Raw genomic sequence first — 13582 nt, 5'->3', positions numbered from 1 at the left:
TGAGAAATTAAATTTCCACCTCTTGTATGTAGCACCGTAAAAATTGAGAAGTGAAGTAGTGAAATTTCTTGAGTCCTGACTATTTGGACCGTACGCAAAAACCACCAACAGCCCAACCCTAGTATCGATCATATTCTTACTGCCTTTACTGCCATTTCCCTGTGGTTTCCCTCTTAATCTCGGGTCATTTTTTACCGCCTTTAGTTCCATTTTCCTGTTTGGTTTCCCACTCAATCTCATAATTTTCTCTTTCATTTTTGCTGGCATACTTGAGCCAAAAATGGTGTCCATCATTGTTTAAGTGTTGTGTAAGTAAGGTGTTTGATAAAATGTCTGTGAGAAAAGAAGTGCAGGAGGAGCGTCGTCTTAAAAGTTTCCTTTCAAGATGAGCTGGAATTTCATTGCACACTAGTCAGTAGTCAGGTCAGTACTTCCGAAGCTTTAATTACTTTTTCTAGATCCTCGCACAATTTTCTTGCAGAAAATGCTTTTATTTCGTCATTTGTGTTTAAAACCATTCAAGCAATTGGAATAGTAGTATTCTTAGTTTTATTGAATTTCTTTATTATATTGTTAACTGTGCTGTCCGAGAATTTCACTCTCGAGATTTCTTATTAACAATGTAATGCATGCAGGTGCTTGTATGCTTAGCATCTGGGTTTAATTGTAGGTACTTTATTAATTAGGATTAGCTCAATACAAGTATTACATGCTTTCGAATAACTGAGGACAGAAATGAAAGTACAATACAAGTATTCCTTAGCAATCGCATGAGTCAATTCAAACGAGCTAATTCCTCGATTACCTGCCATAAATAGTCTCAACAAATTGGACCTCAAGAAACTTAGTTCATCACTTGTACTAGCACCCTGCGATCACAATCCAGCACACCCATTTGCGCATGACACAAAACATGTTAGAATAGCCAAACTCCTCTTAATTGAGCTACTCATGATCAAACTCCCTTTGATTAAACTACTCATAACCAAGCTCCCCTTAATTAAACTACTCATGACCAGAATCTCCCTGATCGAACTTCTATTTTGACCAAGCTCCTCTTGATCAGACTTCTCTTGAGTAGGCTCCCCCTGATTAGAACTACCATTGTCATTGGCAAAGGCAATTATAGACTTATTTGCTAGAAAACATCACTCATCGTCATCTTGGTCCAATCAGCATCAAACATTCTTGCTGGCTTGCTCCTAACACCTTGAGTAAAGCATGTCCTCCATTCTTGGTTTCCACGTAACTCAGTTAGAGGGGGTGAGTTTCATCATAATCGCACCCTCCATTCTAAACGGGTATCAGCCAAACCTGCTTTGATACCACTTGTTGTGAACATCGCGTTTAAGAATGGGAAAAACAAAACAAACTCGGAAATAAAAAACAAATAACCAAAATGAATAACACCAATAATTTACGTGGTTCGGCTATATGTGCCTACATCCACGGGACAACAAAAATCTTTCATTGTGTCAATGATGAGAACAACCAATAATCTTTCCAAGCCTCTAGGATTAAGACTTGACGATAAACAAGAAATACAGTCTTATCTCATTTCTTTCCGGCACACACTTTACAATATTCTCCCTCTAACTCCTTGAGTGGTATACAAATTTATTGTTTTGCTCCCAATTCAAAACTAGTATAATAACCCCTTTATATAGACATAGTAAAGGTTCCTTCAATGAGGATTACTAATCCTAATTGGAATCTAGTTATGAATCTTTCTCCAATTGAGAAACTAAATCCAATTAGGAAAACAACTCCAATTGGGTAAACAACTTCAATTGAGAAACAACTTCAATTGGGAAAAGAATTTAACCCTCTAAGACTAATAATTCCCAATAGACTTAGGACAACTTATCATTGGTTGAAAAACTTAACAATCTCCCCTTCTAGACCATGAGGAAGGTATACCAATAATAGGATTGCTCCTATTGATTGAACTTATCATGACTAGGCTCCCACTGATTGAACTACTCATAGCCAAGCTCCCTCTAATTGATCTACTTATGACCAGAATCTCCCTAATTGAACTTGTCTTTTGACCAAGTTCCTCTTGATCAGACTTCTCTTGACCAGGCTCCCTTTGTTCAGAACTACCATCATCATTGGCAAAGGCAATTATAGACTTCTTTGCCAGAAAACATCACTCATCTTTATCTTGGTCCAATCAGCATCAGACATGCTTGCTAGCTTGATCTTAACACCTTCAGTAATGCATGTCTTCCATTCTTGAATTCCACGTGACTTAGTTAGAACGGGTGAGTTCATCGTAATCACACCCTCCATTCTAAACGGATATCAGCCAAACTTGGCTCTGATAACACTTGTGAACATCGCCTTTAAGAATGGGAAAAACAAAACAAACTCAGAAATCGAGAACAAATAACCAAGATAAACAACACAAAGAATTTACGTGGTTCAACTATATGTGCCTACGTCCACGGGACAACAATAATCTTTCACTATATCAATAATGATTACAACCAATAATCTTGCCAAGCCTCTATGATTAAGACTTGACGATAAACTTGAAAGAATGAGAACAAGAAATATACTCTTACCTCTTTTCTTTTCTCTCGCACACTTTACAACATTCTCACTCTTAACTCCTTGAGTGTATACAAATTTATTGTTTTGCTCCCAATTTCAAAACTAGTAAAATAGCCCCTTTACATAGACATAATAAAAGTTCCTTCAATAAGAATTACTAATCCTAATTGGGATCTAGTTACGAATCTTTCTCCAACCGAGAAACTAAATCCAATTGGGAAAACAACTCCAATTGAGAAACAACTTCAATTGGGAAAAGAATATAATCCTCTAAGACTAATAATTCCCAATACACTTAGGACAACTTATAATGGGTTGGAAAAACTTAACAATCTCCCCCTCCAAACCATGAGGAATGTATACTGAAAAATAGGATTGCTTCTCTTGATCAAGCTCCTATTGATCAAACTTCTCATAACTAGGCTCCCACTGATTGAACTACTCATGACCAGACTCCCTCTGATTGAACTACTCATAGCCAAACTCCCCCTAATTGAACTACTCATGACCAGAATCCCTTTGATTGAACTTCTCTTTCGACCAAGCTCCACTTGATCAGACTTCTCTTGACCAGGCTCTCCTTGATCCGAACTACCACCATCATTCGCTACGGCAATTATAGACTTTTTTGCCGGAAAACATCACTTATCTTCATCTTGGTCCAATCAGCATGAGACATGTTTGCTGGCTTGATCTTAACACCTTCAATAACGCGTGTCCTCCATTCTTGAATTCCACGTAACTCAGTTAGAGCTGTTGTACTTTTATGCGTAAACGAAAGCGAATTATAACAAGGTACCAAATATCAACGTCTTAGGTGAAAGCTAAAACAAACAATCTCAAACTAACATAAGAGATTTACGTGGTTCGGCGTAAAGCCTACTCCACGGGCGAATCACGGCAAGGAATTTCACTAAACAAACGGAGATTACAAAAGAGTGTTTAAACTCTCACAACCCAAATCCCACAAATTACAAACCCTAAACCAAACAAGTAGAGAACTCAAACAAACGGAGAAGATTCTCCCAAATTGTTCATTAATTCACAAACTCACAAATTGACTCTCACCAAATTGCCACACGAATGAGCCACACGAAATACACTATCCCTAAGATCCTTTTTATAGTGTATAGGACTTAGGTTGCAATAAGAATCCTAATAGGAAGTAAATCAAATCCTAATCAAATAGGTAATTAACAAAATCTCTCCACCAAGGAAACCAACTAAGAAGTCAAAATCCAAACCCAAATAAGACACGAAAACCAAATAGGTAACACAAATGTATACAAATGTATACAAATGTACACAAATATTTTCTTTTCTCTCGCACACACTTTACAATATTCTCTCACTTTAACTCCTTAAATGTATACAAATTTATTGTTTTGCTCCCAATTCAAAACTAGTACAATAGCCCTTTTATATAGACATAATAAAAGTTTATGATATAAGTTATAGTCTAATTCAAAACTCATCTAATTCCAACTTCATCAACACCTTATGATATAGGTGATAGTCCAAACTAGAGTGCCAATGTTAGAGCAAGTCCATCGTTGGACCTTGCTCGGGGGACAGGCAAGAGGAAAGGGCCCGAGGGCCGATGGGTTCGGCTCCAGCATTGGGTAGCCTGAGTGAGGGTGGGAGCCCAAGGGCCAGGCCTGCGAGGGATTGCCAGCCCTTCAGCACGAGGTGGGTCTGACGTCAGGCTTGGCGTCAGTCTTTTTTTTATTTTTTTTGTGTCAGGCGCATGCCCCTCACTCGTGAGTGGAGGCGCGTCACCCGACAAGTTTACAGGGCACGTGGCCCGCGCGCTAGGAAATGTAAGTGACCGTTGAGAAGCCACGTGGCTTCCCACGGTCCGTTCGATCTCAACGGCTCTTTAATATGAGTCGTCCGATTTGAAACGATAATAAAAAAAACTGCTTTAATATCAACCGTTCGATCTGAGATCAATGGTTGATATTAATCTGCTTTATAAATTAAAAAAAAAAAGAAAAAAATAGTTTAAAAATTAAGAAAAGTTACTGTTGTGACACGTTGCACATTTGAAGTGTTGGAATTTAAATTTTTTTTAAATCCAAGAGATTAATTATTTGAATAAAAAAATTTTAAAAATTGTAAAAAATTCGAAAAAAAATATCTGAAAATTTAAAAAAAAATGTTTCTATTTTTCTATAAATACCTTATCATTATCATCTACCTTACACCACAATTTCATATTTTCTCAACTACTTTCAATCAAATTCCTATCTTTCTCTCAAAGTTTCAATCCAATTGTTTTCAATAAAATGACTACTGATGCAAGTACGAATTGATCGCTTCTTGAAGATGTTGCGTTGTGTACTAGTTGGGTTGAAGTTACTCATAGTTCGCTTACGGGTAATGAGATGCAGTTGCGAGAAATGTGGAGTCTTATTCATACCAATTATCTTGAGAAAATGGGTAGAAGTAGAACCAAAGAATCGATGTCTAGTCGTTGGAAATTACTTAGCCAATTGTTTGCTATTTGGAGAGACGCCTTGGCAAAAGTTAGTAGTAATCTTCGAAGTGGGGAAAATTACACGGATCAGGTAACAATATATTATTTATTTGTCTGTACTATACCCAAATTTACATTGTAATTATTTGTTTGTATTATTTACACTTGGACAGTTTTTCCACGTCCAATGCATACAATCAATGCTCCCAATCATCATAGGAAAAACCTCGCATCTCGGCCTTCTTCAGAAGCCTTTCCAAGTCCATGTGAGTAGGTTTCCGGAGGTACTCTGCGATGTAGATAGATTCGATTGCTTCGCAAAACCTCATCAGGGACTTAAGAATGATTGATTTCCCCATCCTTGCTATCTCATCCACTTGCTCTGCAGATGCTCCATACGCAAGCATCAGCTGCGCATCAGTAATTTTTTGCTCGAGAAGGAGACCCATAGCACCACAAGCATCATTCTTTTGCAAAAAGTAAGAATCGTGGTTGTAAACAACAATCATGATTTTGTTGAACAAATGTCGTTCCATTCTAAAACGACATCTGAAGTACGTATCAGGAAATGCACTATTATTGACAAAATAATCATCCAATAGCTCCACACCTCATTTTTCCATGCTTCTATCAAGGTTTCCGGAACGGGTGGGCCTGCATATCTGAGCCACAGCTTGGATGACTCGATGGGAATGTGAGTCTCTGGCCATTCTTGCTTCGTCATCTCTCATTCTTCGCTCCTCATCCTCTTCCTTCTCATTTTGGGCTATATGGAGATTGAACATTCCTTCAGATTGGTTAAACAATTCTTTCTCTTCTTGATCGATTTCCCACATCCTGCTTGAAGAAGAAGACATTGTAAGTAGAAACCATGGAAGAAAAAATCGATAATATCGGCGATATTTCGCCGATATTATCGTTTTTTTGAAGGTCCGAAATTTTTTTAACTATCCGAATGATTTTCGTCAAAATATCGCGATATTTTTAAAATTATCGATAATATCGCAATATAATATTCAAATATACTTAAAAATGTTGAGAAATCTCAACATATACTACACTTGATCAAAGCCCAAAGGCCAACCAAGACATGCTTTTCTCAGCATGTGAATGTGCTTTTTATAGGCGTTCTTGGCTTGCTCACTACCCTCACTGGGCGATGTGGGACTCGACCAAGGAAGAAAATAGGAATTTCGGCCGAAAATCCACACCCACTTTAAACGGCCATAACTTTGTCAAAACTCAACAAAATCAAGCAAGACAAAAATGAAAGTTGTAGCCCTCGAAGAGACGAAGAGAATGGTACCTCACACAACGTCTGAATCGTCGTGGTTTGGCCGGAAAATGCCTCGAAAGTCACTGAGGTCGCCGGAAACTGGGTAAGATTCAAATGAGTATAACTTTTTCAATACTCAACGAAATTGAGTGAAACAAAAAGGAAAGTTGTACTACTCGACGAGACGAAGAGATTGATACCTTGCACGCCGGCCAACTCGCCGTGGTTTGGCCGGAAAACCAAAATATGTTCTACTGCTTAGCAAAAAAAGCTACAAACCCTTTGCTTATCAACAAAAAAAGACAAGTCCTTGCACTAGATATACTTTCAAATTACGTTGAGTAGCAACCTGATATATGTATTCGGACGAATTATAAAACAATTGACACACTCCTGGCTTCCAAAATTCAATTCTTTTACTTTATATAAACTTGAAAAAACATAATCGGCATCCAAATTAAAATTTAGTCTTATTCAACGTATTGATTTTCAATCGTTAATTGATATACTATAATTTGGAACTTCAACGCCTAGACGCATGCTTATGTGTAAGAAATTTAAAGTGTCAAATTCGGCACATTATTCTTCATCATTTTATTCACTTCCCTTTTTTTTTTAATATCCTAAATAAAACCTCCCAATATTGTACTAATTAATTATATATAAATGATTATGGTGTGTTTAAACTTCTTTCATTAATTACTACATATTTTCTACACTCACAATGTTTGCCAGCTCGCTATATAATCAACTTAAATCAGTTAAATCCATCATGCAATGCATTTCCTTCTAATTTTTTGTGATAAACTAATAGATAATTGACTAAATAAACATCCTGCAAAGTTTCATTAAAAATTTCCAAGTTTTTCTTACAATTTCCGTGGTTTCCATGTAATTTTTATCGATATCGATATTATCCCGATATTTCCATCGATATTTCCGTGTTTTCGGACTACCGATATTTCCGATATTACCGATATTTTCTTCCTTGGTAGAAACTATGAATAATGATACATATTTTGATTTGGTGAAGAAGGAAGCAGAAACTATAAATAATGATAGAGATATTGAGAAAATTGGTGTGAGATTTAAAAGGATGGATGATAGATTATATGGAGGATTCTGAAATGATTAGGTTGTAGATAGTGTCACGTGGCATGCCGTCATTCGTTAAAAATCTGATCAAATTCTATCCTAAAAGATTCTGAAAAGATAACGACACGTGACACGACGGCATTGGATAAAAATCTTATCGAAATCCATCACCAATAATTATCTTTTCGGATAATGACACGTGGCACAACGAGAATGATTTAAAATCTGATCGAAATATATCCTCAAAGATTCTGAAAAGATAACGACACGTGGCACGATGACATTAGATAAAAATCTTATCGACATCTATGACCAATAATAGTCGTTTTGGATAAATGACACGTGACGCAACAAAAACGATTTAAAATATTTTATCAGAAATTACAAATAAATTTATTTAGTATTATTTTATAAAAAAAAAATTAATAATATTTTATTGCCTATTGCCAGGGCTATTTAAGTGCAACGTTGGAAATGCAAAAGGAAGTTACTGTTCATTATGGTAGTTACTGTTCACAGTGTAGATTGAATAGTGGATTGCCTGGGAGGGAGGGCTCCAGGGTGGAGTTGCTCTTAATTACTTGGGAAAAAGTTTTTGGTATAGAATTTATTCTTCCACTTTAATACTTTTCTTTCTCTATTGGACTGTTTCTTGTCTTTTTGGAGAAATCAATAGGGTCGTCTCATTTAGATGAAAAATTTGTACCTTTAAATACGGCTAATTGTATTTTCTTCCCGGATTGTTTGGCAAATAGATCAGTGCACATAATGCTGTGCAATGGGTTCAAATTTTAAATTCATTATGGGTTCGAACTTTTAATCTTTTCGGTTTTTGTGAAATTTCAGTATCATGGAACAACCTGAGGTCGGCGACAGTCTTCTGACATTCTTGGATGACCCTCAGCCTCAGCCCAAGGTAATTATTGTGCGTGTTTGATTATTTTAAGAACTTGTATGGCCAACAAGTCAGCTCTCTTTAAAAATTTTTTAGTTTTAATAATTTATATAATCTTCCTTCCTCAGGAAAGTTCTGTCTGTATCTATTTCAGCAATTGCAGTTTCAGAGCTTTGATTGAAGATTTACCATCAGCCTTTGAAGGGTCGTTTTTACGAAAATATTGAGAGGTTCTTAGATCTTTGCAATGAAATACATGATGGTGTGTCGACCTGCAAACTTATACACAAGAATAATCTAGGTGTAAGACGAGTTCCCCTCTACATAACGACCTGCACAGTTTTGGAAGATTAATCTGAAACTGATCCTTTTTGCAATTACTGCAGCTCATCAGGTGTGTAAATGTTTAAGTTTGTTTCTATTGCTGGACTGTTCTAGTTGTATTGGTGGATTGGTGGATATTGTGTTTCTTCGAGTCTTGTGTATAATTTCAACTAGGGAAAAGACTGGCAACTTCAAAATTGTCAGTAATGCGTACTTAAGTTAGACTTAATAAGGGTTTAGAATTTAGGATTGTGACTGCATAGTCTTGTGCCGCCATCGTGGTGTTTTGTGAAAATGACTGAACGAAATAAAAACCCAGACGAGACTGAGATAGAGGTGTGCTTATGAATATGAATGGAGTTTTGGGAGGTGGGGATTTGGAATTTTGGAGAAAACATACTGAATAATGACAAGTTAGTGATGATCGATCACTAATTTGATACTGTTTGCTTGCCACTAAGTGAGCTCACAGAGTGGTGAAGGTAGTCTTTGTAGTTTGGAGGGCCAGAAACTTGGCAACCTGATGCTATGCTATAAGCATTAACAGAGTTGATAAAAAAGAAGGGGAGCTATGGTTAAGCTTGTCCGTAACTCCGGGGCAGGTAATCAGCACACTGCTATTGCCAACTAACGCAGATATGCTGGAGTATGTTTCAGTTTGTCTATGTTTTCATTTTTCTTTTGCATTACTAATTGTTAGGGATCTTTTACTTGTATAGTTATTTTATCTGATATTCATGGTGGGTGGGATTTCCATTACCAACCCTTAATCGGATATGTAACCACTGTCAAATTTGAAAGTAAAAGTATGACTTTAATTTATCCTGTTGAGATATAACCAACACAGTAGAAGATAATGAGCCTGTCTCTAGCTTCTTGTCAAACATAAATTGTAGGCTGTATTCAACGGCCTTGATTTTGTGTCCTTTTTAATTCAACCTGTAAATTGATTGATGTTTATACTGGGGATTGATTTTTTTTGCTACCATATTATTGAATTTCTGGACTGATGTTTATTTTTTTTGCTGTTCCATATTATAGTTCTGTATTGATGTTTTCATTTTGATCAGTGTTTTAAAAAACTTGCCTCGGGGTGCGCCTAGGCGGCAGCAATTTCACCTCTATTTTCTGGGAGTGGGCAGAAACTCGCCTAGGCTTCGTCGGAGCATGCCTAGGTGACCAATGCGCGCCCATTAATCTACGAGGAGATTAAAGTTGTCAATATCCGAGGGCAAAATCATACATTTTGGGCATCTCCAATACCCATTATGCTTCGTCGATGAATTCAGACCACAACATGCATTATGATACCAATGCTGACATTCGTCACACTGGATCATAGGCTCACTGTCATCATTGGTTGCTCCACAGCTACATTCAACCACCCATACTTTTCCACTCTCCGCCATATAGCTATCACTATTTTCTATTCCACTAATTCTCACCCACCCTCTCCCCTTCAAATCTTCTCCAATTTCAACCATGCTAAAGGTAGGCGCCACATGATATATTTTGCTGACTTTGTCTCGAGTAAACCCTTTTATTATGGGATACGATGGATATAAAATAACAGGTATATCAATCATACCTTTCATATCACAGCCATCAATATCTTTCACTGAGAACTCCATAGCCATACCATTACGAGGAAAATTGTTAAAGGGATAGTCTTTTATAAACACTTTGCTGCTTAAGATGTTTTGTGTGTGGAAACCTCTCTCCATCCGTATTTTTGTATATATCGTCCATAAGTGATCGTTGGCTACATGTTTTTTTGCTTCGTCTTGAAGAAGACGACTCGTAGAGCATTATCCTAAGAAGATCTTTCAATTCTTTAACATGAGAGTGTGACCTTTCCTATATAATCGGGTATCCAAATTCTACTACCATTTCATAATTCCCACTCTCATATTAAAGAATTGAAAGATCTTCTTAGGCTAATACTCTGCGAGTCGTCTTCTTCAAGACGGAGCAAACAAACATGTAGCCAACGATCACTTATGGATGATATATACAAAAATACTGATGGAGGGAGGTTTTCACACAAGAAACATCTTAAATAGCAAAGTGTTTATAAACGACTATCCCTTCAACAATTTTCCTCGTGATGGTATGGCTATGGAGTTCTCAGTGAAAGATATTGATGGCCGTGATATGAAAGGTATGATTGATATACCTATTATTTTATAACCACCGTATTCCATAGTAAAATGGTTTACTTGAGACAAAGTTAGCAAAATATATCATGTGGCGCCTACCTTTAGGAGAGTTGAAATTGGTGAAGATTTGAAGGGAAGAGGGTGGGTGAGAATTAGTGGAATAGAAAACAGTGATAACTATATGGCGGAGGGTGGAAGAGGATGGGTGGTTGAATGTAGCTGTGGAGCAACCAATGATGACAATGAGCCTATGATCCAGTATGACAAATGTCAGCATTGGTATCATAATGCATGTTGTGGCCTGAATTCATCGTTGAAGCATAATGGGTATTGGAGATGTCCAAATTGTATGCTTTTGCCCTCGGATATTGACAACTTTAATATCCTCGTAGATCTCTTTATGTGACCTTGAAAAGCAAATTGGTAAGGAGAACCATGCTGAACATGCCTCTCAATGTGCCCCTGAACAAGGCCTTGATAAGGAGAACCATGCAGAACATGCCCCTTTGTGTGTCCCTGAAAAATGCATTGAGAAGGAGTATCAAGAAATACTGTCATTCAGAAATGTTTTGTCAAAGTTGAGTTTGGAAGAACAAAAGCTTATTGAAGGCTACTGGACCAATGCAACTCAAACAGGGTAAGTTTCAACCCTTTTCATCTCCTATCAGTTGTTTTCCTTTCTCACAAATTTCTATTTGATAGGTGTTTCAAAATCACCTTCCCAATTTGGTCCCAGAGGAAAGTCACCGTTGACTAACCATGACAGGGAGGAAAAATTTGAAGCATAGCTGGTGGAATTACCCATCTCTGTGATTGAAATATGTTCAATTTCATCTTCTCCTTGCAGTTCTTTCTCTGAAGTGGGATAAAATGATGGTGGGATTAAGAAGCTTTAATTTAGTTAAAAATAATGGTCGGATTAAGAAGCTTTAATCTAGTTAAATTTTGTGTTTGACTAAATTGCCCCTAATTTATTTGGTTAAGTGTTCTTTACATTTTTTCTTAAGCAGGGGCTTTTTTGGGGTTAAGGAAAGTTTGATGTAGGCAGTTACTTTTTGGGGTGTTGTATTTATACACGTAGAGATTATGGTTAATTTGTTTTTTCTCATAATCTTGCAGCGACTTGTTCTGGAATGGTTTAGATTCACATAACCGTACTGTGGGACGAGAGGACCTTGGTCATCTATTGAGTGATGCTGAAATTTCAAATGGCGTAAGATGCTGAATGTTATATCATTTATATGTCAAAAAATCATTGTCACTGTGCTAATAACATGATTTCACATTTATTAACCAATGCAACTCAGGTTGTTGACTCTTATGCGGTGCTATTGACAGAAGACATGCTAAGAGATGGAGTCTCCAATCAATTTGTTATGAGCCGTTATGCATGGGTAAGCAATGATCTCTTCGTTATTATAACCTTGACTAAATCTGTCAGAATTCTTATTTCTTGTGAAAATTATCATGACTATAACCCTGACAAAATCTAACTGCTTTCTTATTTCTTATGAAAAATTATCAATAGATGTTCGTGGAAGATGAAAATGAAGAGGGAAAGCAATTACACATGTCACATCCTTTGTTGGCAACGCTGGGAGATGAAGATGAAAATGAAGCTGCAGAAAGTGGCGGAGGACCAATTAATTTATAGACTCGAAAAAGAATGAATCATCTACAAAATTAATAAAAAGCCGATGGATTTCGAAAATTCACAAATTTGCAATTCATGATAACAAAAACATAAAAGCGAAACTAAGGGAGGTGTATTCAATTGAGATTTTGAGGGATTTTAATTCTTTTAATGAATCTAGGGGTATTCAATTAGAATATTAAGTGATTCTCTTAAATTCAAGGTGTATTCAATTATAATTTTAAGATAGTTAATTAAAATCCTTAGAAATCCAGGTGTATTCAATTAGGATTTTAAAGAAGTTTATAACATTCTAAGTGTATTCAATTAGAAATTGATTTTAAAGAATTTGAGAAAGTTGAGGAATTAAAGAGAATTAGAGAGATTTTGTAGTGTATTTTAAGCATTCATAAATCTCACATTTCCCCACGAGATTTCGAAGGAATTGAATCAAAATTTTATATGGAATCTCCACAAATCAATTAAACTCTATAAAAATCCATGAATTTATAAATTCATTAAAGTCTCTCAAATTCTCAATTGAATACGCTCCCTAGGTTAAAAACAAGATAAAGTCCGCAAAATTGTCCTAATCTAACCAGAATACAATCGCTCTTCCCTTCCACAAGATCTAAAACAATCACTGTAACCGTGTGACCTAACCACAAAGCCCCAGTCCGGAGCATACTCAAAATATATGGATTTCATCGAAGCAAATACTCAGGAGTAAATCTGTGAATCCTTTAATGTAATTGAAAAACATCAAGCCTATAGCTCTCCAAGAGATTTGCGTGAACCAACAGACAACAGGGAAGGAAGTAAGAAATTTTACCCAGTCGAAGGTACGCAACGCCGCGCCGACCGACCTGAACTCAACTGAAGCTCTGGGACAGAAACCACGAAGGATCGACATGACAGGCTATGTTTATGCTAAACAGTTAAACAACTTACAAGTGCGTTGCGAAATACATCTAACTTACTCTTTTTATTCATATTGTTTTTTTATTAAAAAATTAATCTATCTTTAAACCTAAATTTATTACCTAAACTACCATCTCAATCCCAATTCAAAATGTTAAGTTATCTTTACACCAATTCTGTTTATAAAATCACATCTGTAATTTTATTTTTAAGAGGTGTCCTTGCCCCACCTCCTCTTCCC

The 13582-nt window shown here is 36.5% G+C and overlaps 1 protein-coding gene and 1 long non-coding RNA gene across 2 annotated transcripts; both read left to right on the top strand.

Moving 5' to 3' along the window:
* The first annotated feature begins 285 nt into the window (after positions 1–285).
* Positions 286–8667, top strand: LOC139188946 (uncharacterized). The gene is made up of 3 exons (XR_011572385.1): positions 286–423; positions 8256–8325; positions 8433–8667. It is a non-coding gene; the product is annotated as an uncharacterized lncRNA (long non-coding RNA).
* Positions 8668–10968: 2301 nt separating this feature from the next.
* LOC103449801 (uncharacterized) lies at positions 10969–12498 on the top strand. Its single transcript, XM_070806159.1, has 5 exons — positions 10969–11076; positions 11180–11424; positions 11907–12000; positions 12095–12181; positions 12316–12498. Exons 1-5 carry the CDS (start codon positions 10969–10971, stop codon positions 12439–12441), a joined length of 660 nt encoding a protein of 219 aa, XP_070662260.1. The 3' UTR covers positions 12442–12498.
* The last annotated feature ends 1084 nt before the right edge of the window (positions 12499–13582 follow it).

Source organism: Malus domestica, chromosome 10 (genome assembly GCF_042453785.1).
Source record: "Malus domestica chromosome 10, GDT2T_hap1".
NCBI classification, from domain to species: Eukaryota; Viridiplantae; Streptophyta; class Magnoliopsida; order Rosales; family Rosaceae; genus Malus; species Malus domestica.
This window is presented reverse-complemented; position numbering and strand designations above follow the sequence as displayed.

Coding starts and splice junctions, on each gene's coding strand:
- LOC103449801 (XM_070806159.1), top strand. CDS start 10,969: ATGGCGGAGGGTGGAAGAGGATGGGTGGTTGAATGTAGCTGTGGAGCA. Junction 11,077..11,179: donor GTCAGCATTGGTATCATAAT/GCATGTTGTGGC, acceptor ATATCCTCGTAG/ATCTCTTTATGTGACCTTGA. Junction 12,182..12,315: donor TTATGAGCCGTTATGCATGG/GTAAGCAATGAT, acceptor AATTATCAATAG/ATGTTCGTGGAAGATGAAAA.